This window comes from Carassius auratus, chromosome 29 (assembly GCF_003368295.1).
Source record: "Carassius auratus strain Wakin chromosome 29, ASM336829v1, whole genome shotgun sequence".
NCBI lineage: Eukaryota > Metazoa > Chordata > Actinopteri > Cypriniformes > Cyprinidae > Carassius > Carassius auratus.
Genome location: NC_039271.1, coordinates 15,908,353 through 15,936,061, shown reverse-complemented (window position 1 = coordinate 15,936,061; position 27,709 = coordinate 15,908,353). Strand labels below are relative to the sequence as shown.

At 40.7% G+C, this 27,709-nt stretch overlaps 1 protein-coding gene across 9 annotated transcripts in view; it reads left to right on the top strand.

Moving 5' to 3' along the window:
* The window catches only part of LOC113048222 (membrane-associated guanylate kinase, WW and PDZ domain-containing protein 2-like), a 202,626-nt gene that overhangs the window by 108,650 nt on the left and 66,267 nt on the right, over positions 1–27,709 (top strand). For all 9 annotated transcript variants that reach the window (XM_026209865.1, XM_026209866.1, XM_026209864.1 and 6 more), the window contains exons 3-6: positions 7,175–7,294; positions 11,391–11,606; positions 15,300–15,504; positions 19,140–19,219. In XM_026209865.1, the coding sequence (XP_026065650.1) occupies positions 7,175–7,294; positions 11,391–11,606; positions 15,300–15,504; positions 19,140–19,219 (621 nt within the window). The remainder of the gene's footprint in view (positions 1–7,174; positions 7,295–11,390; positions 11,607–15,299; positions 15,505–19,139; positions 19,220–27,709) is intronic.

The following is a 27,709-nucleotide window of genomic DNA, read 5'->3' as shown; positions in this document are numbered from 1 at the left end:
TTAAGTAGTTATAATTCACAAAAAAGCTTTTTTTTTATATAGTGAGTTCCTGTTCAACTGAATGAGGGTTGTATTTGTTTGATTGGACAGTTTTTAGGAGTATAATAACTAAATAAGAGGCCCAAGAGACACTATCATTCCCTAATGTCTCAATTTTGTTTGCTTCGTAAGCATCTTTTGAGAGTCGCCGAAAAACTCACTAAGGGGATTGCATCGCCCATTTCAAAAGTACCCTCAGGCTATCAGTCGTAGTTAAGGGTGCCTGAAAAAGCCACAAATCTATGTGAATTATTAATATCAATGCATCTGTTATGGCAGATTCTCAACTGTGGTTTCCAACGCACAGAGTTAACAAATAGACAGTGACATATTGCAGTAATGTTTTCACTTCCTCCCTCCCTTTCTTTCCTTCCTCTCTGGCATTAATAATACCAGTATGTCAATACACCTCTTGGGGGTGTAGATTATAATGGATTTCTTGAGAAGACAGGGCTGTTACCATTTCAACAGGCTAGCAGGTCAATTTGCTGGATCTGAAATCAATCTTGCATGTCCACTATCAATCACTGTGAAGCACAGTGCACTCACATCCTTGAATTTGTCTGATTTGTGGCTTTTTACCAGTTTTTTTTTTACCAGAAAGAGCTTAAACACATTGTTAATCTTGTTTGTCTTTCCTAGTTTTGTTGAGAACCAAACCACTGGTGTGCCTCAGGGGTCAATATTAGGCCCAATACCGAATGCTCATCAGTTGTGTTTTGCTCAGGCTCATGATAATAAATCTTTAAATTGTATCTATATCTCTCTGCTTGGGTGTAATGCGGGCTAAGTGCATTGAAAGCAAGTTTTTAACTGTGCATCTCAAAAGTCCCATATACCCTGTTTTTATTTATAGCTGTATCCGGGGGTAATCCAGCCTCATACACAGCATTAGAAGGACTTTTCTGCTTTCTAATTGACTAATGGTCAGATTAGGTAGGGCACAATGGACCTCGCTGACATGGCCTCTTGCAGTGATAACAGATGGATTATGAATTGAAATGGGACAGGCAGAACGGTAGTGCTGTGAAAACATTGCCTCAGCCGATTGGAATGAGATCAGTATCACTATGAATGGCAGGTCTCACAAGCTCTGTTTCAAAATATATGTCTACTTTTTAAACAGACAGCTACACTCTAAGGTAATATCCTAAATAATATGGAACCTTATAAGTGACGGGTTTAGATCACTATTTATAGTCAGCTACTCTGCATGATGCTCAAATCACAACTCTTACTTAGGGAATTTTAGTATAGTTTTCCAATTAAAAATATATCCTTAAAACAAGATAATTATATTTGAGGAAGAAATGGCTAAATAAATTAGGATTTATTTATCAGAGAAAGAATCTATTTGTTTATTTTTTTCCCCATTAGTATTTTTTTTAAACATCAAGCAAACAAAATTCAAAGTTTATGCTTAAAGGAATTTTTCAGTATGATACAAAAAAGTATAGTCTCTAAAGTTATCACTAAACTGATACCATACTGATTGATTGATTAATTGATTGATTGTCTAATTGATTGGTTGTCTAATTGATTGTCTGATTGATGGCCTGAGTGATTGTTTTATTTGTCATCTAGTTAAATCTTTGTATTGGGAACTCACCTATGATCTTCTGTGCCTCCACTTCAGCTTCCTTCTATTTCATTGCTTCACCATCCCTATTGCTCGCTCCCAACTTCTTCCAGTACATCCTCCCTGGCTGTTTCACTTCATCAGTCCACCATAGTGCAATTTAGAAAGCGTTATTACAGTCCATATCTTATCATCTTGCCAGAATAGTACCGCCTTTCCACAGTAAATGGGTTGGTAGTTGTAGATTGCAATTGCCAGTTCCTTTTGCAAGGCATTAATAATGAACTGTAATTTCCCCCGATGAATCACAATTCAGTGTTGTCATATTGTCTTATATGTAAGCGGAAGAAGAAGTAGGTCACTTTTTATTTTCTCATCACAAGCCACATTCACTGCAAGGGATTACTTGCAGTGGCACTTTTATATATGGGCAGGACAGGATTTGGACCCTTGGCAGCTGTAAGGCTGGTTTTCCTTAATGTTTTTGGATGGAGACTGTATGTGCCATGACTTTGAGGGGCAGGAAAGGAGTTGTCTGAAGTCTTGTCACATCGCAGTGGCTAGTCCTCAGATCAAGAGACATAATCTGCTATCTCCCAGAAAGACCAGACAGAGACACTTAGGAATCAATTTCAATGAAATGAGATGGGGTCCATATTGCAGGAATTAGGAAGTGTCCGGAGACATCCTTTGGATCTGGTTAGTGCCTCCTGATCTTGGTTTGGTTGCCAAGATGATTCATAACACCCAGCCAAAGGACAGAAGCTTGCCACAGAAATCTGCACAGACCCTGTGCTATACCAGCTCTCTTGAAGAACAAGCACAATGACTATACAGGCTTTTTGCATGGCTCGGTGACTACTTACACAGTAACAGTAATCCTCTTGGATCCAAGCAAGATAATCACATGCACCAGACAACAGACAAAAAATCCAGAAGTGATGGATTTCCAGCTAAGCACCTCATACCTTTCCTCAAGTGCAAACACAGCACATGCTTATACAGTATGAATTTCTGCACATGTTCTTCTGCATTAAGCATTCTGTTTGTGGCCCCCCACTGATTTCAACCTAGTTGCATTTTCATGTTGTTAAATAATTTTCTGACACTGGAGCAATGGCCTAGTGGTTGGCTCACATGCTCCGACACATTTTGTTATAGTGCTTGTGCAGACATCGCAAGTTCAAGCCCCATTTCTTGTCGTTTTATGTGCTTCAATTAAAATGGTGAATATGTCTGTCCATGGAAAGTGAAGCCCAATTTTGTTGAGATGTACAGTAATACTCTGAAAAAAACAACAACTATACTTTATTAATAAATCTTATCCTTAACTTATTCTTTAAATTCCTTCAGTGAATATTAAACTTTCATGTCCTTTAATTTTTAAGTTCAAACACATTGTTAATCTTATTTCCTAATTTCATTGTAAAACAAACGTTGGAGTGCCGCAGGGGTCGATTATATCCCCAATTCTATTGTAAAAAATAAATAAATGTATTTTAAGCGAATGCTCAAGTGTTCTTGATTTTCTCAGGCCTATGAATTTTTAAAGCATATTTATTATGGTTTAAGCTGTTTTATTTGGAAATTTATCAGATTTATTGTGTTTAAAAATGTATTAATTTGATATTGTGATTTTATTGTTGAACCTCAAAAGAAACAATCATGTTCCAAGGACAAGACATGGTTATTTAAAGAAATTGTTACAATTTCAAAAAGCCCCTATTGAAACTTGCAAAAATTCTTAAACATTCTCAAAATACTTAGCCTCTAAAATATTAATGTATCTTAAAATTATTTTTTCCAATAGATTTAGCTTGTTTCAAGAGGACGATTTGTTCCAACGCATTCATCATTCACTGAGAAACAAACCTTTTGAAAAGCAGTAGTTGTTTATGGAGAACATAACAGAATAACCCAAGGAATATGCTGTCATGTCCATGCACTGGACCTCCTAGACTATATGAAGCACATACCGTTCTTGTTACATGTCTTATGAGACTGTGAACCAATGCCAGAACATAGCCCATGTGCCATGTTTTCAAAGAAACACCAAGCCCAAATCCTTCACGCCTCTCTTCTTTTTCTACCTTGCTTGAGCAAATGTGCAAAGACACTATTTCCAGATAGTATTTTCCTCACCCTTCTTCTCTGCAGGAGATATTGCGGTACATTTTGTACACAGGAAGATGATGCCACTTCCAAGTGGACAATACTGAGGGCAAATAACTAGCTGTCATGCTGTGCGCCTTTTTTGCAGATTGCTGAAGCCCATGATTGCTCATGTGGAAAGAATCACTTTTTTCTCTTCCTCTAGTGGCTGGTAAACTGGAAAGCACTTTCTAACTTAAGCTGAATTAGATGTAAATTGGTTAAAAGCTTGATTATGAAAAACACTCTAGAGGGAAGCTCAAACTTAATAAAATGAACGTATTTTACTTTTTTTTCCCTAAGTATTATCCCATGATATGTCTATTATCTGCACTAACTTGACCATAACAAATTAACATTGCATAATCCATTGAACTCTTTGGAACGAAGGACTAATGGACAATATTCATAATAAATAGGTGACACAAAAAGACATCTTTAACGCTTCAGAGTGCCATACAGTAGCACTTGTGTTTACAGGTGTGTTGAAGTCTTGAAGTGAGCCAAGTGATAGAGCTGGAAAGCATCAACCTGGACTATTAGCCTGATGGAATTTAGACAGCTAGAAAAGCATTAGTAGCACAGGAGTTCACAAATATGAGATGACCCGGACTTCAGTTTAATGAGGAAAATGAGTTACATTCAAAACTGTAAGCAATTCATCTGTGCTCCCATGAGAAAAGTGCCCACTGGATAGCATGGCTAATTATAGCAGCATCAAAGGTCCATTTTGAAATTAGCATAGACACTCTCAGAAAAAAAAGAGGTTCAGGCAATAATATTTACCTTTAACCATAAAACTGACTTGTATGTTCCATACAGTCAATGGGTCTTGTTCACTAATAATTGACTAATTTACAAACACATATTTGTTCTTAATCTTCTGGTAATGTTAATGAATTTGGCATTTTTTAAATTAAGCAACTTGCAATTTGTATGAACACACCACGGACTTTAAACACAACCTTTCTTTACTCTTAGCAATCATAAAAAAGCTTGTTTGATTTTTATTTGTTTGTGTTTTTTTTTTTAAAGGAGAAAATTACAATTATAGATTAATCATCAATTGTTTGTGAAAATATGCAGATATCATGGATGAATTTGTACTCGCATGTGGTTAGTGTTTAGTTAGTTTAGAGACGAAAAACTGATTGATACGCATCTCGTCAACAAAGCGTTCCTGCCAAGGTAGCTGCCTCTCCCGAGAAGAAATCACTGGCGTGAAGATCGATCCATCTTCCAGCGATTAGCTTTTCTTATTTAAAGTATGATTTATCAACAAATTGAGCTTTAAGGTGATGTTGGCAAGCGATTTAATGGTCGTAGTGGATTCATTTTCTTTTCATTATGTTATTACATGCTTGGGTAGCCGGCGGTATTGTGAGATACTCTAGTTGTCGTGATGAGGCAGTCTTTGCGCAGTCTTCAGTCAAAGCTCGCCCCGAGAAGACATGGGTCGTGAGAGTGGAGAAGTTCCATTTGCCCCTATTTCCTGTGACCTGTCATTAGCATGCCTTTCATAGGCTATCACGGTGGAAAGACACCCAGCTCTGGGGCTTGTTGTCATTGTGTTGTTATTGATTGATAGATGATGAGAGATGATGTGAGTTTCAAACACTAGTGACAGCTTAATGACTGTGCAGGGCTCCTGTTGGGATTCTCCACAGAGTCTCAGTGGAGTGCAAATCTATGCTGTCAGATGTGGTTTTTTAACTGCTTGGAGTTGTATTTTGATTGCTGTGAACTGGTATTTGGTAGGTCTGGTAATGGGTGAGTGTCACCGATTGACGTCGGCCAGTATTTGGACAAAAAAACGGTACAGGAATTTTCTGTTGTTTGCTTCTAATATTATATGTGTGGTACTTTGCTTTTTGGGAAGCGGTGAGTAAAGGTCTTAAGAGATGTTAAGGTTTTGGAGAGTCGACGATAAAGAAGAATGAACCAAAAAATCGAGTTTAAAGCACATATAGCAAGATCTTAGAATTACTTTAGTATTCTTGTTGTTGGTAAAAATTAACAAATGCAATGCAGTCATGTCTAGTGATGTCGTGTAAATTGGTAAATCTATGACTTACTAATTAATAATAAATTGATTAAAATAATAAATATCATTCACCTTTTTATGTTATATCACATGGTATTTTACAGCCTTAACTAACCTTGGCTTGTCATAAAAAGGTTAATTTATCTGATATTTTTAAGACACTTGTTGACCTTTTAATAAAAGATATCCCACACTTTTTAATAAGATTTTCTTATCACCAGGCTTTTTTCTTCATTATGATATCAGGACCGTTTTACAACCCTGGCATTTTTTACTTCTTGCACTTCAAATAAAAATCAAGAAGAAATGAAAACTTTCTTATCAAAGTAGAGGTAGGTTCGACCTATCCTGTGTTTAAATGGCATTTGTAATTTGTTTTTGAATAAATTAATAGATACTGAAAATAATGAGCGTCATGTCTTTGACCCTGGAGTCTTTCGGGTGTTTACTGTTGGCACTCCCGCAGTGAGCTCCCTTAACATGCAGACTTTAGAAATACCCCAGTGCTTTCTCAGCTAGCAGCAATTAGCACAAACTCCACAGGTCCTTGCTGACTAATTACAGCTCTGCTACATACTATATGCAGGAATACATTAACACTTCAGTTTATCATTTTAACCCATTGCTTAATGTACATACACTTTGAACTGTTCTCATTGTACGCTCGGTGGTGTGCATTGATTTCTTTTTAAATAGATTGAAAATTGTTATCATTTAAAGTAGTAAAAATGGATGTTAAGCATTTTACCACAACACACTTCTCTTGCTGTTTTAGGCTTGTTTAGCTGGTCTCCCAAGCTGGTATTCTAGCCTGGGGTTCATTTTTTGCAGAAGTTTTCATGAACAAAAAGTTCAGTGAACCGCATTTATATGAAATAGAAATGTCTTTATTTTCACGGAGTCCTTGCTGAATAAAAGTATTTCTTCTTCCTTTTAAAATCATTAATTGAGTGATTAGAATGATTTCTGAGGGATGATGTGACACAGAAGATTGGAGTAGACTTTTTTTTTTTTTTTTTTTACACATTTGCAAAACACCATTTCTCCAGGCTTGTATGTTTCATTTTGAATGAAATTGCGTCATTCTTTTCACCTTAAAGCCTCAGAACCCTGACATTTTGTTTTTCTTCATCCCTCATTATTTTTTCTGTGTCTGACAGACTGTCAGAGGGCATATGTGTCACTCTGTATAAATTAAGTGAACCAGTTACCTGGACACCTGTTCTGTTTGGCTCATGTTGAGCTTTGCTACAAAAACCTTTTGTTGTTGGATGAACTTTCTAACTGCTGATTAAGTCCATGGCACAAACCCCTATAGGGCTCGCTGACCTGAACTAACTCATGCCTTTCTCTTTTCTTAGGTACAACCAGACAGCCTAAAGAAGGAGAGGTCCCAGGAGTGGACTACAACTTTGTGACTGTTGAGAGGTTTGTGGAACTAGAGAGAAGTGGAGCTTTGCTGGAAAGTGGAACGTATGAAGGTAAATTGGCCACGTTGCACAACCACATACTATATTATGTTTTTGTCCCATTATCTCATTGCTAAGATAATGGTCCTTTAGTCCAACTAACAAACCAACCATCCAACCAATTAAGTAATGAAGTGTTGGTTTTTAGGCTGTGAACATAACTGATGCCTCAAATCTTTAGCCATCAAATTTCTTGAGGTGAAGTGAGCTATTACTATTAGTATCCTAAGCTATTTTTAACGTAGTGAAAGACAAAGTCAGCTAAATAATCCCATAGACTTTTAAGGGAATAGTGTCATATTTAAGATCAAAATATCATAAGCCAGGTTTCTGGCAATCTTTGGCTAGATTAAGACACAGAGATTCAAATAAAATGTTCAAAACGTGTATAAAAAAAACTTGCTTTAGGTGGAAACATTATTCCCTGTCGATACTTCACTCGTACTGCATCTTGTTAAAGATGCTTATGGGGAAAACTCCTTTTTCTCCGATGACTGAAGCCTTTTTTAGTAATGCAGTGTAACTGCACGGCCATTGGTTCGTGCAGGGAATATAAAATGAACCAATGGCTCGGCAGCAGTTAAAAGAGCAAATTTTAAAGAGCAAATTTCTGGAGTTTTCAAATGCCGCACCGTTTCTGTCACACTGCTGACGGTCACGGCGAGTGCGCTTGGGCTCGTCCCATGCTTGGGAATGCCCTTATTGTGAAGATATGAGTCTTGCATCTCTGCGCTCATGGAAAGCTTTCTTTTCAGAAAGGGAATCCACCCCTCGCACCTTCCCACTTTCTTCCTCCCAGGGCAGAGAAACTTAGCACTCGCCGAAGATAGTCCCTGCATGCCTCACTATCTCCACTCAGAGAGGGTTTTCCTGTCCACTCCCAGACCAGCGTCCCTCTTCGGCTGTAAGCGACATGATCTCATTTGGAGGGAGTGAGTGTGACCCCACAGATGAAAGCATGTTGCTAGATGCTTCAGATGCAGAAGAGCTGTCAGGCTTGTACATCAACCACACCCGTTTGCCATCTGCACAGCCTAGCACATCCAGCCCGGGCTTGGATGCCAAACTGTTCCGCATCCTTTCAAAGGCTGTAGAGGAGCTGGGTCTGGAGTAGCCCCGCCGCAGCCGATTGGATGAGTGGTTCTTGCCGAGGCGCATCCAGGCCCCTCGTCAAGATGCTACACCATTCTTCCTGGAGGTCCACGACAAGAAGTCTTGGCATGGCCCCTACTCAGCTCGCCTCTGTAAATCTTCTTCATCCGCCCTCACGACTTTGGATAGCGCTGAATAAAAAAAGTTATGACAAGCTGCCTCTCCTGGATAAGCTTTGGGGGCCACACCAAAGGGTCTCCGGTCATGAAGCAGAGATTTTCCAAAAGGATATTTGACGCTATTAGGCTAGCACATTCTTGTTTGGGCCTTCAATGCCCCATGGGAGTAAGAGCCCATTCAACTAGAGGCGTGGCCTCATTTTGGGCTTGGTCTAGCAATGTGTCCTCTCCAGAAATTTGTGCAGCGGCCGGCTGGGCCACTCTGTCCACATTAACCCGATTTTACAGTCTGGATGTCCCAACCTTACAGGCACGGGTCCTTTCTGCATAGCAGGGCACTTTGTCATATGACTACCAGTTTGGAGTTTGCGTCTTTCAAGAATGCTCTTGGCCCTCATTGAGTTCCGAGGTTGTACCAGACCTCTCTGAGTTTGGCCCTATTGCCTCTTGCGGGGTTTCCCTGCAGAATACTTGGTCCCTCTAGGCCCCGTTGGGTGCTTAAGGCAAGTTCAAGTTTTAGTTGTTCCTCTAGCATAGCATAATAGGACTGAACTGGTTCCCCATAAGCATTTTTATCACTTATGGGGTTTTAAATTATCGTCAGGGAACATACTCTGTTAATGACGTAACCTCGGTTCCCTGAGATATGGAACGAGTACTGTGTACTATGCCATGCTATGTAGCTGCAAGACTCAGTCGTCGCTTCAGTCAAAGTAATCTGTGGATCTTATGGCGATGTGCCGCTTATATAGTCAGATGCCCCCTATGGTGGGCTTTGGTGGGCTTTACCACCATAGGATCGTGCAGCTCCGCTGCAAAGCAATTGGTTCGTTTTATATTCTGTGCACGAACCAATGGCTGTGCAGTTACACTGCAATATTAAAAAAGGCTTCAGTCATTTGAGAAAAAGGAGTTTTCCCTATAAACGTCTTTAACAAGATGCAGTACTCGTTCCGTACCTCATGAAACCGAGGTTACGTTAGTAACCGAGTATGTTTTATTCAGTAAGAATACATTTGCATAAATTGCAATGGAAACAGGTTTACCAGGAAAATTCATAGTTGTGTATCAAAAAGGCGTGACTTTGCCTGAACAAGTTACATGAATAAATATTTCTCTCAGAGAACAAATGAAAGCATGTTGCTCTGGTCATTCTAAAATGCCAGAGCCAAAGCCTGTCATTAAATTGTTTGGATATTGCTAATAAATATGTTCTTCAGAGCATTTTGTTTTAAGTTATTTATTGCATATTTATAATGAGCCACAGTGGTATTTGATATTTCTATTTTGTGCCATTTTACATTTTTGTAATTCCTGTTTTTTTGATAATCTGATTTCCTAGTCATTTGTGAAAAACAGATCTTGGGAAAGTATCTGATTTACTTTGGTTAATTCGCAGCACAGCGTGATATAAAAATACCCCAAAGGAAATGTGATTCTCTGGGGTCTTGTGAGATTAGCCTTCTTTACTTCAAAAGTCCAATTACTCCATCCCTTGAATAAATATCACTCTCTTCCTCTGTCTTTCGGTCCATTTCCACTTTTCTCTCAGCTGACTTTGTAAACTAGTGAATGAAAGCAACAGAAAATAATCTCCATATGTGAAATACATCAGCTCTTCTCTTCTACTCAGTTTTTCTCTTGTCAATTCTTCCTCAAAGATTTTGGTCTTCAATATGTTTTAAAGAATATGACTAGCACAGAAAAGAGCTCTGAGTCAGTTTCTCAGCTTAGCTTTAATGTTACTTCAGGTATATCAGTGTGTATATCCTGTGAACTTTTTTCAAAGAATCTTGAGCATTCATACCACACTGTAATTTCCTCTGCATCAGATTATGTATTGAGTTTATTAGCATTCTCTGGTGAAAATGATATTCTAATAAAACTTAGGTCTCATTTGTCAAATATACGTTTGTAATAACTCTAAATATATCTGAAATATATTAGAATCATTTGTATTATTATTTTATTATTTATTACTGTTCACTTCATTAAGACCACAATAAACTGATAATTCTTGCAAAGAATGGGAAATAATTAAAGCACATCAAATATTGCATTGATATATATTATTTGATAAGAAAGAGGTCATGCACTGACATGAAAGTATCACAGCTATTTTGAAAACTGGTCAGTTACCGTGTAATTGTACTTGTACAAACAAACAATAGAAATATGTCTATATTTATGAGTTGCATCTGTTGCACACTGCAGCATCATGTCAAGTAGTGACCCAGGGAGAATTGAAGGCGTACTCAACCAGATGCCCTGCTCTCCTCTAGAGCCTGTTCATCCCAGGGGAGCCATGGCACTTTCACTGAGTCTGTAAACACAGAACAACACTCGGTCGTTTGAGCAACAGTTTGTGTGTGGCGTTGTACTGGTGTCAGAGTCCTGGCTGAATGGAATTTTGAGTTGTTTTGTTTGCAGAGACAAGATTTCCATTTATTTTCTTTTTTTTTTTATTATTCATTTTTACATTTTTCGAATATAACTGCTATTAAAACCAAATCTACACACATAATTACTGCACACCAATCCTAATACTACACCAAAAATACATATTATTTGAGAATTAATAAACATAGTTTTCTTTATTCTTGAATCCCTTTCATGTCAAGTTGCCGGAAGCTCCTAAAAGATGTGTTTGCAGATGTAGCTCACTTCTTAAAGAAATTTTGTCCCCAAAGTAACTAAACACCCACTGGAGAAAGGTGCCTTGCTTATTGCCTGATAGGCTGATACTGCATATTTCTCCATTTGCAAAGTTGTAACATCATGGTGGCTGAGCTTACATTAATTAATCAATTATGCATCAAATGTCTGATTGGTTCCAGATAACTTTTACGGCACCCCAAAGCCCCCGGCAGAGCCCAGCCCACTGCTGCTGAATGTAGCTGAGCAGCTGTTGCCAGGTGCTACACCCAGATCACAGGGCAAACGCAGACGTAACAAGTCCGTAAGCAACATGGAAAAGGCTGGCATCGAACCGCCCGAGGAGGAAGAGGAGGAGAGGCCCGTCATCAACGGCAACGGAGTGGCCATCACCCCAGGTGAGGAGCTCTTAATCAGTTTAAGAAGAGAGATCTTGTCACGACCTCTCCGGTGTAATAAGTTAATTTACAGCTGTGACCTCAGATCAGGGTTACTAGCATAGAGATGATTCCTGTGGGGCCACTAGGTGCATCATGTATCATAGCAACCGCCTCCATTCTAAATTACCTCATAGTAACCACTGTTGTCAGGGCGATAGCCTAGCAACTGTCGCACCAGCATGTTATCACATTCCCTGGTTTTCATTCTCTGTGGGGCAGGAATGTGCAGACATCAAGTCTGAAAAAAACTTTTGTTTTATTCTGGCTTTAATAGAGCAGCATGACATAGTGAATTAGAATCTAACACCGTGGGAGAACTGTTGACATAGTAATATAAAGAACTGGCAAAGGATTTATTCATTTTTTAATAGCTCAGTGCACTTAAATTCAACATGAAATCAAAATTGACCCTATTTGCTTTCTTAATACAAGTTCCTGCTCTTATTGTGCACAATTCATCAGTCCATGTTGTTCGCAAAGAGGAGAAAAATATAATACTTGCTCTGCTTCAAAAACATCGGTTGCACTTTATTTTACAATACGTGTACTAACATGTACTTATAGTGTACTTACAGTGTATTTATCTAAGAAAGTTCTGGTAATACAAGGTAACTACATGGGGTAGGGTTAGGTTTAGGGGTAGGTTCAGGGTTAGTACCTAGTTTTTACATAGTTATTGTAATTACTACAATAAGTACATAGTATGTACATAAGGAACAAGTAAAATAAAGTGCTACATCAAGTGTAAAACATCTTTCAGTTAACATTGCTGTAACAATAAAAGAACGTTTGTAGTATGGGAAGAAGGAGGTGGGAATCGGCGAACATTCAAATCAAACTTTAAAGCCAAATAAACAGAAAACAGTCACCCTCGCGGATGACTGCCGTGCACAAACAAGACCAAAACACAAAATAAAACCCAGGCATGGCCCTCTCTCTTCCTTCACTGTCTTAACTCCTCTTGTATCCTTCCGGAGCTCCTCCTTGTATCCTCTTGTATCCTTCCGGAGCTCCTCATTCTCGAGTGGGGACTCGGGTTGTACTCCCGAGACTCCCCCTCTGGCGGAACCTATCATGGTGGCCGTGGGTACCTGGGGGTAAGGACAGACAGACGAGGCGAGAGATAAAGAGATGAAAGGATGAGGAGTGACAGAGATGAGAGAGGGGAGAGAGAAGAAAAAATAAAAAATATTGTTCCGGTTCCCTGACACACTGCCACTCGGCCCTCCACCAGCTGGGTAAACTCTTCCGCGGTGCCTGGCAGCAGCACTGGATAGCCCTCGTTGGACGACACAACACTCATCTGCCGCCCAGTGGACGGTGACGCTCCTCCAGGCCAACGGCGGCAACTCCTCCGCTCCATCACGGTGTCCTTTCTTCTTCCCGGGTTTCGGCACCAATGTAACAATAAAAGAACGTTCATACTTTACCGGCCTCGCTCCGTCCACACCCCACTCGTCACATTCACCTAGACTGGAAATAATGTTAACCAAAGGCCAACTAGCTCTTTAGCCATCGTTTTCTAAAATCTTGCTAGTATTAATTTGATGTTGCTTAATGTTGATGCTTATTTTCAATAATGGCAAATAAAGAACCTAAAGCGGTAGTTTTCCCAAAATATCAATTCTGTTATAATTTGCTCAACCTCGTGTCGCCCAAACCTATAAGATGTTCATTCATCCTCAAAACACAAACGAAGACATTTTAATGTAACCTGAGAGATTTTAGTAACAGTTTATTTTAAGGATAAATTCTCACTATTAACTAGTTGCTTATTAACATGCACTGTTTATTCATATAATAATACCTTATTCTGCATGAGCATATTTTAGATCCCTTAATCCTACACATACCTAAAATTAAAAACTAACTTACTAACTATTAATAAGCAGCAAATTAGGATTTGATTGAGGAAAAACTCTTACTTAATAGTGAATATGTATTGCCTGTTCTAAAGTGTTACCAAATTTTTTGTTCCTCCACTGAACTTTTACCAAAACTTTGATGCTTCCAAAAGTACATTAAGGCATTGCAACAGAAATCCATATGAACTGAGCTGTTTAGTCCAAGTCTTCTCCTCTATATGTTGAATAGATTTAACTCAGGCTGTTTTTTACAAAACCACAATCAAATATGGTAAATGGTAGCTTACCTGTACTTGCTTAACATGTGAGAACAAACCTAATTGGTTCTTGTGCCTTAGGCAGGTACAGTATCATAGTTGAGTTTTATTTATGTTTCAAAGATGAATGAAAGTCTTATGAGTCTGGAACAACACAAGACTGAATAATTGATGACAAAATGTTCATTTTTGGGGGCCAACCAACCCTTCAGCCTTCACATCCTAGTGAATTGCAAATGGTGTTTGTTAACTTCACTATCAAGCATCAACTTTTGTCTTTGAAAGCTTTTCTTTGGGGATTAGAAACCATTAAGACATTTTTGACAGCAAGTAGGAGTATATACTGTAATTAAGCTAAAATATTCATGTGCATAACCCAAATAAATGTGACCATGGGATTTTATGTGAAACGTTTGAGCTCACATTGAAATCTTTGACTTTTCAATGCACTTTTTGGGATCTTGCAATATCTGAGACACATTGTAAGGAGATAAGAATATTCTTTATTTCTGCTGTGCACCATCTTAGATGTATTGTTTTGCTATTTACAGTATATAAAACAAATATATGGTTATTACATGCCTTGAAAATATTCTCAATTTATCCACCATTGGCAAGTGTGGCAAAAAGACGATGTGCATCTTTGATGATTTTAAATGTTGTCTAAATAGGCAGCTCACTAGGTTTTGGAGCAGAGCTCGTGTGTGTGGAATTGAGTGAAGCTGTCTTCTCATTTTTCAGTTGATTAAAACATCAGTACTGCTGAATATTATGGGATTCGGTATCTTTTTTCTTTCATCTCTCCCTCTCTACCCCTCGATCTGTCTTTTGCGACTTTCCTATGGGACCTCCAACCTCCATAACTCAAACTAGGACACGTTCAGCTATCTATTTTTTTTCCTCCTCTATCTCTCACTTTCTCGCCGTAGACTCCATTCTAATCACTCTGCTCTTATTTCACCGTCTCAGTCCGGCTAACTCCATCTCTGTCTGTTCTTCCTTCATGTCTTCTGTAGTTCTTTCTCAAACGTGCCCCTCTTACAGTGACCTGCTTTTCAATTCTCTCAGAATCTCCAAATCTCAGTTACATCTCCCTCTCATAAATATTTTCGCTGTCTGTCTTGCTCACATTCACCGGTTACTCTGTAGTCTCGGACTCTGAGTTTCACCAGCCAGGCCGATAAAAGTTAGAGACATCTGCCAGAATATTGCGCTGGATTATTATAATTTTGACATCTTATTTTTATAAGCATAGCTTCTCTTGGTAATTAGTTTGTTCAATTATATTACACCGTTCACCTTTTATTTTACCAACATCTAAAGTCTGATTATTTTTAATTGATTGAATCAGAAAGGTAGGTCTGCAGTTTTTCTTGTTAAAATGTTACAAATTTAGTTTAATTCGGGCAGTTTAAACAGTTGACTGGTTTTAAACTTTTCATTATTGGTGAGAGCTTAATTGATTACATAAAGCAATAATTTAGTTTTTTAGGATTTGTTCTAAAAGCAATTTTTCTTGCATTTTTCAGAGTCCAGTGAACATGAAGACAAGAGTACAGACGCCTCAGGAGAGATGCCCACCACATGCCCCTCCGAGACCTCCACAGATGCCCCTAAAGAAGAGACAGAAATACCAAAATCACCTCCCAAACTGGACGAGAATGACGAATTGGGTCCTCTGCCAGATAACTGGGAGATGGCTTACACTGAGAAAGGAGAAGTGTACTTTATAGAGTGAGTATCTGGATTGTTCTAATTATCAGTTAATTAGAATTATAAATTATAATCAGCATTCAGTTATTTAATTTTTTTTACACTGAGATTTAAATGAATAGAATTAATAGTAATTTTGAAAAAAAAACAAAAACATTGAGTAGTATGCCATGTATCGATCACATGCCAAGCTAGATATATAAAATATATGTATATAATATAATATGTATTATATACACTTTTTTTTTTTTGCAAGATTTTAATTATAAAACCCTATATATATATATATATATATATTTATGTCAGCAACAATCAGAGTTGTTGATGTCCATGGTTTTCCCACAGAACTTGGCTACTTTTAAAATGTTGTGGCAGGTTGCAGATTGTTTCTCTTTATTTGACTAAAATGCTTGTATAGAAATATATGATATTTTACCAATGATAAAACTGTGCTAGATTATTATTTTAGTAAGGGAAGGACTTAAATTATTATCTAAAACAGGCAACTGCACATACATGGACCAAAACCACTATAATCCAGCCACCTGAAGCATCTCTTTTAAATGCTAAAACTGTGTTGGACTGCACTGGATATACGCCCAGTTCTTACACATTTTCCATCATTTGATCTATAGATGAATCACTGTTGCCATGATCAATAAAAATGTACACACATCTCTGTTTAAAACCAGTTTCCACGGGCCATAATAGTGCAACATTAATTGTACCATACTTTTTCATTTCCCCCCAGATGTTTAGGGACATCCACAAATTAATCATTCATTCGTTCATAAATACATAGATTTCCATTATATAATGATAGTTATATATTATCATCATTATATAATGATGTTAGATAAAGATAATGCATCTTAATGATAATTTATTAATATAAATGACATTTATAAAAAGCATACATAAATATACACACATTTGATTACTAGGAACGTGTGTGTGTTCAGTCTCCAAACTGTGACTGTACAGGACTGTGTTTTTCCACAGGCACAGAAGTATTTTCTGTTGTATCGTTCATAACAGAAGCTGTATGTGAGTGACTCCAAATGATGCGAGGACAGTCCGCCACTGCTTTATAAAACGCCACACACACATACACAGTTTACTCTGGCCCACACAGTGTGACTATTGAGGATTTAATGGAGTTGTCAAGCAGCCAATGGCGCCTTGTTTTTCTCGATCTCCCTCACAGACGGAGTCTCTTTAATTCTCAAACTGTAGACACTTCTCCATATGTCTATCTCTCACCATGAACACACACACACACACTCATACTGGACCAGATTAATCATGACAAAATATCTCTGTACATGCATTTAGTCACATTTAAACTTCCAAATAAACCAAACATAAGCTGCGGAAATCCACTGTGCCAGTATAATGTATTTTGATATGGTTTTATATTTAAATAAAAAAAATTATTTAAGAGAGAGATGAATCATGAAGAGACACTGGGGAGGAAGACACACAGATAGAGACAAAAGGGCAGCAGTGTGGAGTGTCATAGAGAACGAGCACTTCAAAGGTGCACCATCTTTTCGCCCCTGGCTGCAATTTCTCTGGCCAGTCACTTGGCAGAGTGTCGTCAGTCGAGTCCCATCACTGAGACAGTCGAGTCTACCTTCCTCCCACTGATCTCAGAGCTGTTTCTTCTGCTACTTTAGACAAATATGTGTCTCAAGGAGGAATACAGTAAAACCTAAAACGTACTGAATGTACTTGAATGTATGGTATACATGAAAAAAAATGCTTATTTTTTTGTCCTCTGAAATATGTCAGCATGAAATTAATAATACAACTTTTTGGAAGTAGCCTATTTGTTTAGCGTTGCTGTCGAGCATCATGCCAAGCTATTTTGGTTTGTTTTTTAGTTTAGTTTTTGTTTAGATTTTTTGTTTTTTTTTTTGTTTTTTTTAAACATTTGTTTAGTTTTTAGTTGTTTCATTTCGTTATGGCAACGTTCACACAGCAGCATAATACGGTTGTCAGTCCTGTATTTGAGTCCTTAATACTGTTATGTTCACAGACAGTTTGGTTATTTACAGCCGTGACACAGGCGCTTTGTGAACAGAACAGGACTGGACAACTAGCTGTCTGTCATATCATACAGTGCGAGAGGGAGTCGCTCTGCCACACAAATGTGCGTCTACGGTGTGTTATGTGTTTTCATGTGTGTTTTCAGTAACTTACAGTGATGGAGAAATGAGTTGCGTGCCATCTGACATTTTTAGATCCCGTCAGTTTTCCACCGGAACCGCTCCCGTCACTTTTGTGTTCTGTTAGCGATTCAAATGCGCTGCTCTCCACCTAAATGTAAAAGCTGATGTAGGTTAATGAAGATTTGGCGAATTAACTCGCAGCTCGATTGGACTCTTGTCATGTCAGAAAGTGATAAGACTTTTAGTTTTATGGACATCTCCATCTTTGATTTTACTTTGGACAAAAATGTATCTCTGTGGTTACTGGTAAGGAATACAGGCTTGACTCCCATTGCATGTTCGTATAGTCAGTATTCTAAACAGCCTGTAAGCTGCTATGTGAATGGTATATTTCGAGCCTGTAAAGAAAATGCGGTTGTCAATCCAAAAATCTGACAGTGTGAACGTAGCCTATTAGTGTCAGACCTTGTCAGTGCCCAAATAATAAGTTGCTAACCTGACCTCCAACATTCCAATCACATTATTTTTTGATGCCATTTAAATTGTGGCATTTTGTTGCAATCAACAGCATTTAAATCATTTTGCCATCAAATATCAAAAGCTGCCATCCACACTGACAATCAAAAATGAAATGTTATTGCACAACCCCTTGCTAGCCCTTATGTTACTGTAAAACAATCTATAACCTGGAAAACAAATAAAAACTTTAAGTTTTGGAGTCAGTAAAAGATGGAATTTGTGAACTGCTTATACTTCACTGCTAACTCAATGTAATTGTAACTAATGGATGTAGCATTAAGTAGCATAATTGGCCAATTAACAAGATGGTAATGTTGTATGAAATATTGAGAAGGTAGTACCAACATTTTAAATGGATCTCTGTCACATGCACACATACACATTTGAGTCATCAGTTGCTTTACTCTTATTGGTTCTTCCCGAGATGGCCGTCATAGGAGCGGTCATGCCGCAGGATTTCAGATGCTGTCAGAACTTTGTTGGAGGCTAAGATTAATTTCCAAGGCTATTAATTAGCCGTTGGTAAGCATGTTACACTACATAGCAAAAATCTGCCAATTTTGCCAAATCTTTCAAAGGAAACTTTATTAAGACTCCTGAAATTTGTCTCAGAGGACAAAATTATGAGGAAAAAAACTTGTGCAAAAGTTTAGTGAAATCGCCGCTTATGTTTGGCTCTCCTCCCTCATAAGTCACTCAAATCTTCCTCACCATCTCTGTCCTCCTCCTCTCTTTCCTGCTGTGCTAATGAGAAGCTTACAGCTAATTAAAAGTATCGATTGCCATTTTGTTAAGCTAAACTTTTTTCTCACCCTCGTTTGGAGAGGAGATCTCCGGAGACTTCCTTTCAGTCTCTCTCGTCTTCTCAGCAAGATGATTTACAGCAGCAGTTTGCAGCACTCTCATCTCTCTCTCTTCCTCTTCATCTCTTTTCCTTTTCTGCTCCATTTCTCTTTTCTCCAGCCACAATACAAAGACGACATCCTGGTTGGACCCCCGGCTTGCGAAGAAAGCGAAGCCCCCTGAAGAATGCAAAGAGAACGGTTAGTGTTTATCTTTAATATCTTTCTATTTGTGTCCCTGGACCACAAAACCAATCCTAAGTCGCTGGGGTATTTTTGTAGCAATAGCCAATCAAAATGATAGATTTTTCTTTTATGCCAAAATTCATTAGGATATTAAGTAAATATCATGTTCCACAAATATATTTTTTAAATCCCCTACTGTAAATATATGAAAACTTAATTTTTGATTAGTAATATGCATGGCTAAGAACTTCATTTGGACGACTTTAAAGGTGATTTATTTATTTTTCTCAGATTCCAGATTTTCAAATAGTTGTATCTCGGCCAAATATTTTAAAAAATTGACCCTTATAACTGGTTTTGTGGTCCTGGGTCACATTTGTTTTGGCTCTGTTTGCTTTACTCTCCAAATGGTTAAATCTGATGATTTAACAATGTTCCTAAAATTATTTAATCAAGGAATATACTGTAGATCATTAGCCTAACTGCAGGTTGTTCATGTAACGACAGATAAAAGAGGAGGAAGCAATTGCAGGCGATAAGATGTAGTTTATTGAGAAAGAGAGTCCAGGATGTTGGCAATGGCAAGGAAGGTCTACGGTGGCGTGAGAAGAGCTGGGTGGTGAAGTCGGCGGTGCAGGTGAAGGTGGTCAATGGTTGAAACCAGGAACAGACCGGAACACTGACACGAGGACGACAACACTTAATCCACTCCAGCACACGAACACGGAAGACGATAATCCAACTAAGGCACGAAGACATGAGAGAGGATCTGACAACAGAGAGAGAGCGAGGTGAGTATAAGTAGCTGAGGTGTGATGAAGATCAGCTGGAGCGAGACAATCAACACCCAGGTGATGACAATCAACTAAACTAGCACATGGAGACAACGTAAGTACAAAAACAATAACAAAACATGACACGGAGGAAACACTGGATTTCCTACCGTGACAGTACCCTCTCCCCTAGGACGTCACCTGACGTTCCCAGCCTGCTTTACCTGTAGATTGTAATCATCTATAAGGTGGTGATCCAATATGTCCCGAGCAGGAACCCAGCTTCTCTCCTCCGGACCGTAACCTTCCCAATCCACCAAGTACTGAAAACCGCGTCCCCTCCGTCTAGAGTCCAGAATACGATTAACCGAATAGGTGGTCTCCCCATTAACGAGACGAGGCGGGGGGGGAACCGGAGCAGGCGGATTAAGACGGGAAGAAATCACCGATTTAATTCTGGACACGTGGAACACGGGATGAATCCTCCTGTACGCCGGAGGAAGGCTAAGACGCACGGTTACCGGATTAATAATCTTGGTAATAGAAAACGGGCCAATAAATTTGGGAGCAAGTTTGTTAGAAACGGAACGCATAGGAATATTCTGGGTAGAAAGCCACACTCTTTGACCGACGACGTAACGGGGAGGCTTCGACCGGTGGCGATCGGCCTTAGCCTTGGTGCGCGACCTAGCCTGGAGCAGAGCTCTGCGAGCTCTGGTCCAGGTGCGGTGACACCTCTGGACTAGTGCGTGTGCGGAGGGGACCGAAACCTCGGATTCCGTACTGACAAAATTAGGTGGTTGGTACCCTAAACTACACTTAAATGGAGACATGCCCGTAGATGACACTGGCAAAGAATTGTGTGCGTACTCCACAACTGAGAGTTGCTGACACCAGGACGAAGGATTATTGGAAACCAAACATCGCAAAACCCTCTCGACATCCTGATTGGCTCGTTCGGTTTGACCATTGCTCTGGGGATGGAACCCGGAAGAAAGACTAACAGTCGCTCCTAACAATTTACAAAATTCTCGCCAAAATTTGGACACAAATTGGGGACCCCTGTCAGAAACCACGTCTGTCGGGAGGCCATGTATGCGGAAGACGTGGTCAATGACAGCTACTGCTGTTTCCTTGGCTGAAGGTAATTTGGGCAAGGGAATAAAATGAGTCGCCTTCGAGAACCGGTCCACTACGGTTAAAATCACCGTATTGCCTCTAGAGGGCGGGAGGGCGGTGATAAAATCTAGCGAAATGTGGGACCAGGGTCTTGAAGGGACAGACAGCGGTAAGAGTAACCCATCTGGAGGTCGATTGGAAGTCTTACCAATAGCGCAAACTGAACAAGCCAAGACGAAATCGTGGACGTCACGAGCCATACCAGGCCACCAAAATCGTTGCTTGACTAGAAATCTAGTTCTACTAACCCCTGGGTGACAAGCAACACTGGAACAATGACCCCACTGGAGAACGTCTGACCGTAACCCCTCCGGCACAAACAATCGGTTCGGTGGGCAACGAGCCGGGGGCGTTACCCCTTCTAAGGCGGTCAACACCTTCGATTCGACCTCCCATCTGAGCGCGGAGATAATGATGGTCCCCGGTAAAATGGGCTCGGGAGTAGCAGTACGATCGGAACGCTCAAAAAGACGGGATAAAGCATCGGGTTTGATGTTTTTGGAACCCGGCCGGTAAGAAAGTGTAAAATCGAAACGACCGAAAAACAATGCCCACCGAGCCTGCCTGGAGTTAAGTCTTTTGGCGGTTCTAATGTATTCGAGATTCTTATGGTCCGTCCATACAATGAAAGGTACACCCGACCCCTCAAGCCAGTGACGCCATTCTTCCAGTGCAAGTTTGACTGCCAACAACTCTCGATTGCCAATGTCATAATTAACTTCTGCAGGAGATAAACGGTGAGAATAATACGCGCACGGATGCACCTTTCCGTCTGAGGATGCGCGTTGGGATAACACTGCTCCTACCCCCACCTCTGACGCGTCGACCTCCACTATGAATTGACGTGAGCGATCAGGGGTGACGAGAATGGGAGCTGAAACAAAGCAGCTTTTCAGTTTGGCAAACGCAGCCTCAGCTGCGTCTGACCACCTGAACGTCAAACTAGGGGAGGTCAAGGCGGTCAGAGGAGCGGCTAGTTGGCTGAAATTGCGAATGAAACGCCGGTAAAAATTGGCGAACCCCAGAAATCTCTGCAGGGCCTTGCGAGACTCTGGGGATGGCCAATTTACCACAGCCTTAACCTTCTCAGGATCCATGCGAACACCCTCAGTCGAAATGATGTGTCCTAGAAAAGAAACAGACTGTGCATGAAAAACGCATTTCTCCGCCTTGACAAACAATCCATTCTCTAGCAACCGCAGAAGCACTCGTCGTACGTGTTGCACGTGTTCCTGGAGAGACGAAGAAAAAATCAATATGTCATCCAGGTAAACATATATGAACAGATCGACCATGTCTCGCAACACGTCATTAACGAGTGCTTGAAAGACTGCCGGCGAGTTGGTTAGCCCGAACGGCATAACGCAGTACTCAAAATGGCCTCTAGGGGTGTTAAAGGCAGTCTTCCACTCATCCCCCTCCCTGATGCGGACCAAATGATAAGCATTACGTAAGTCCAATTTAGTGAAAACGGACGCTCCCTGCAACCTCTCAAAAGCTGAAGACATAAGCGGTAAAGGATAGGTATTCTTTACCGTTATGTTGTTCAGCCCTCGGTAGTCAATGCAAGGTCGCAAGGATCCGTCCTTCTTTCCCACAAAAAAGAACCCCGCCCCCGCTGGAGAAGAAGAAGGGCGGATAAACCCCGTTGCTAGAGAACTGGATATATATTTCTCCATGGCCGCCGTCTCTGGAATAGACAAAGAATATAACTTGCCCTTAGGCGGAGAAGTACCTGGCAATAACTCTATCGCACAGTCATAGGGACGATGAGGAGGAAGAGAATCAGCACGAGACTTACTGAACACCTCCTTCAGGTCGTGGTACTCCGCGGGCACGCTAGCCAAATCCACTGCTTCCCCCTGAAACACAGACTCAGAAACATTAACACCAGCAGACAAAAAACAAGATAAATGACATTCCTCGCTCCAGCTAACCACAGATCCAAGGCGCCAATTGATCCTGGGGTTGTGTTTCTGAAGCCAGGTGTGACCGAGAACGATGGGGGATTGAGGTGAGTCCGTGATGTAAAATGATATCTCCTCAGTATGGTTGCCAGATGTGGTGAGGGAAACAGGTAAGGTGGTCTGAGTGATGACTGGTAGTCTGTGTCCGTTGAGAGCAAAGGGTGCAATGGGGTGTTTGAGGGAGGTGAGAGGAATGTTAAGCTTACAAGCGAACTTGAAGTCCATGAAATTACCCTCTGCCCCAGAATCCAACAAGGCGTGATGCTCGAGTGCGTGGGTGGACCACCGTAGACTCACCGGAAGGAGTGTCGATGTAGATGAGGTCTTCCTGGCAGAGATCCCACCCGATAGTAGCCTCCGTTTTACTATCGGGCTTGGTCTTTTACCGGACAATGTGATGTTCTTGACTGCCGCAGTATAAACATAGTCCCAGGGATCTCCGCCTGATCCTCTCCTCCCGGGAGAGCCGAGCTCGCCCCACCTGCATGGGTTCAAGATCTCCCGGTGGGCTGACTGCAACATCTGAGCGCTGATATTGAGCCTCCGGTCTGTTCGCGAGAACTGTTCTCCCCCTCCGTCTGGCGGCTTGATCGAGTCGATTGTCAACTCTGATGGTGAGGTCAATCAGACTATTGAGAGAAGTGGGGAGCTCGACGGCGCGGATCTCCTGTTGGATGCAGTCAGCCAACCCATGCAGGAAGTGATCCCACTGCGCCTCTTCGTTCCACTTACACTCCGCCGCCAGGGTGCGGAACTCAATCGAGTAATCGGAAACGGACCTTTCCCCCTGACGTAGGTCCGTGAGAAGGCGAGCCGCTTCCCTCCCGGCGACGGAGCGGTCGAAGACCCGTCTCATCTCTTCCGAAAGGGCGTGGAACGAGGCACAGCAGCTGTCTTGGTTTTCCCACACCGCCGTCCCCCAGAGGGCAGCCCTTCCCGTAAGTAGTGATAAGACGAATGCCACCTTCATTTCCTCGGTGTCGAACGTGCGGGGCTGCATGGCGAAGTGCAGAGAACAATGAGACAGAAATGATCGACAGAACTCTGGCTCACCCGCATATTTCTCCGGGATGGGGAGGCGTGGTTCGGGCTGGGAAATCCCCCCGGAGACGATCGGCGGTGTGGGTGGCGTGGGAGGCGCAGCGGGTGACGGTTGTTGTTGGTGTTGCGTCTGGAGAGCGAGCTCGGACACCTTCGTCACCATTGCTTGGAAGGCTCGACCCATCTCATCTATCGCCTTGTCTTGGCGATCCATACGACCCACAGCTCGTTGCAGAAATTCTTCCAGATGAGATGGGGAGCGGTCGCCTGCTGCTTCCATGATGGTCAGATCCTTCTGTAACGACAGATAAAAGAGGAGGAAGCAATTGCAGGCGATAAGATGTAGTTTATTGAGAAAGAGAGTCCAGGATGTTGGCAATGGCAAGGAAGGTCTACGGTGGCGTGAGAAGAGCTGGGTGGTGAAGTCGGCGGTGCAGGTGAAGGTGGTCAATGGTTGAAACCAGGAACAGACCGGAACACTGACACGAGGACGACAACACTTAATCCACTCCAGCACACGAACACGGAAGACGATAATCCAACTAAGGCACGAAGACATGAGAGAGGATCTGACAACAGAGAGAGAGCGAGGTGAGTATAAGTAGCTGAGGTGTGATGAAGATCAGCTGGAGCGAGACAATCAACACCCAGGTGATGACAATCAACTAAACTAGCACATGGAGACAACGTAAGTACAAAAACAATCACAAAACATGACACGGAGGAAACACTGGATTTCCTACCGTGACAGTTCATGTCTTCTTAGAGCTTAAAAATAATCAAAAATATTTTTTATGACATTTATGTAACTGCAGTATAAGGGCTATCAATGTGGGGGTTTTTTTGTGTGTTTGTGTGTGTTTTTTTTTCAAGTCAAACATTACTTTTATAATTGCTAGGTAAAATCGTGCAGCCTTTGTTATTGGCTTTCGAAGAAATTTTAATATTTTGTTAGGCAAACAAGGTCAAAAAAATTCATAGACATGGAAGAAATGTCCAGAGCTGTATCTAGAGATGAGAATATTCTAGAGCAGGAGTAGCCAGGACTGTTTCTGTAGGGCTACCATCCCTACAAGTTTACTGTAACTTCAACCTTGATCAACCAGTTAAGCACGTTGTTCAGGATTACTTGAAAATCACAGCCAGTGGTGTTAGACAGGATTAAAATTCAACTCTGCAGGAAGGTAGCCCTCCAGGAGCAGGGTTGGCTACCCTGTTATAGAAATATGGGGTTAAACATACTTTCTCCAGAACTCCTGGGAGCAGAGAGATCGGGGGAAAGGCATACAGACTAAGCCTCGGCCAAGTCTGCACCATATCGTATTGGATTAGTTAAAGAGAACCAGAGGGGACAGTGCAATGTCATCTGAGTTGCAAACAGGTTCACCTGAGTGTGGCCAAAAATTCTCCATATCTGCTTCACCACCTCGGGGTGAAGCCTCCCCTCCCCGAGGAGGTGAAAAAATCGCTTTTAGAGAAAGGAGCTTCCATTGGTGTGAACGCAGACCTCCTTGGTGGTTAATATAAGAGACCACTGCTGTGTTGTTGGTGCACACTAGTGTTGTCAAAAGACCCGGTACTTCGGTACCAAGTCGGTACTAAAAAATTTTAAATGTGATGGTACCAGGTTTCTTTAAGTACCGGTAGTGCCGAGGTCCCATTCAAACCCGGTTCAGTGCTATGATTTCTGCGAAGCAGAAAACGAAGACGGAATCTCAAAATCCAGTCATGAAAATGAAACTTACATTTTAATATGGACAGTCATGGAATTTGTCAAAGTTAGCATAAATGAATCAAATCAAATCTCCATATGGACCAGTATCTGTAAATGTTAAGCCGCAAAAGTTATATGAAATATGAATCCATGTTCTGCGCGTCTCTGTGTGAATTAATGAATGGCAGAGACGTGCGGGTTTGTTTACTACATTGACTGAAGCATCTGACGCTTGCATTAATTTGAGCATCTGAGCTTCAGAGTTCTCTCTCCATCAAGCGATCTGAACTTTTCATTTCATCTCAATGGACGCACAGCGCATCTGTATTTGATTCTCTATAAACTCTGTGTGAAGGCGCATGACTCACCGTCACTTTAATTATAGCGCTGTTTCACACATGTAAAGAGAGAGAGAGCGAGACTCTTACCACGCTGAATCGACAAGCTATATGTAAACTATTCTTTGTTGTCTTCTCCTGGTAAAATAATGGAGTTTATTTAGAATTATTCATATTAATTTTCGAACAAGCAGAAGACATACCGCTTTCTCCGATAGTGGGCGGAGCTAATGCGCAAATGGCAATTTCATTGGCTGCCGCTGATCTATTACTGTCCCTGTTTTGATTTCAGCAAATCAGTTTGACAGAAAGCAGACAATGTGATTAATATTCATGAACCCAGCAGCTCATCAATTCATAGTGCATTATTAGTATGATAGTAGAATTAGTAGTAGTATTATCTTTTAATAATAATTAATATGATCTATTACTATTTTTTTTACAGAAACCCTCAATGACCAAAAATATCTTAAGCATCACCACCAGTCTTAAGTTCAGTTAAAATGACAAATATGCATTCATTAGGCCTAAAAGTTAATTTTTACATAAAGACATTGTGCTAGAAATATCACTACTGTAAATTTATAAAACTTTAAAGAAATAAATCACAATATTTCTTCCATGTTTTAATTTTAATAGCAAATCCCCTTTTTTTTACCAAAAACAAAATGTGTTTAAATTTCATAAATTAAAAGACAAATTAAATTTGGGTTAAACTTGATTACTGTTTTTCATAATTATATAAGTTTATATTTTTGTGTTTTGCTTTGGTACCGAAATTGGTACCGAGAACCGTGGATTTTCACTGGTATCGGTACTGAATACTGAAAATTTGGTACCATGACAACCCTAGTGCACACCAACACCTGATGATCTCTTAGGTCTAGGAGAAAGTCTTTCAGGCAGTTCATGTGCCACTTGAGATGGCAAACACTCCACAGACCGTGGGCAGAGTGGCCACTAATGATCGCACCCCAACTAGTGAGGGACGCATCTGTTGCTAGCATTACATGGCGACAAGGAGCTCCCAGCACTGAGCCCTGAGACAAGACCAAAGTTTTCCTCCACATGCCTAAGCTGCCATCAGACCTAGCAATCTCGGAAAAAGCTTAACAGTGAGTGACTGGCCTTTTATCACTCTCTTGACTTCAGTGAGGATCGACTCAGTTCAAGCAGGGGGACAGACATGCCTGCATCTTAGTCGTATCCCACACCACACCCAGATAAGATAAGTGGTACTCTGAGCTAGAAAAAGCACACGTTTCTTGGCATTTAGTCTTAACCACAATTATTTTATGTGGGTTATGTGGGTCAAAAATGGCATCTCATTGTCAAACTGCCGTCTGCTCCGATTGAGCTAAAATCAACCAATCATCAATATAACTGAGTATGTGGAGCCAGACCTGCATCAACACATTTCGTGAAAGTGTGGGGTGAACGTGCAAGGCCGAAAGGAAGAACATGGTATTGATAAGCTTCGCCCTCGAAAGCAA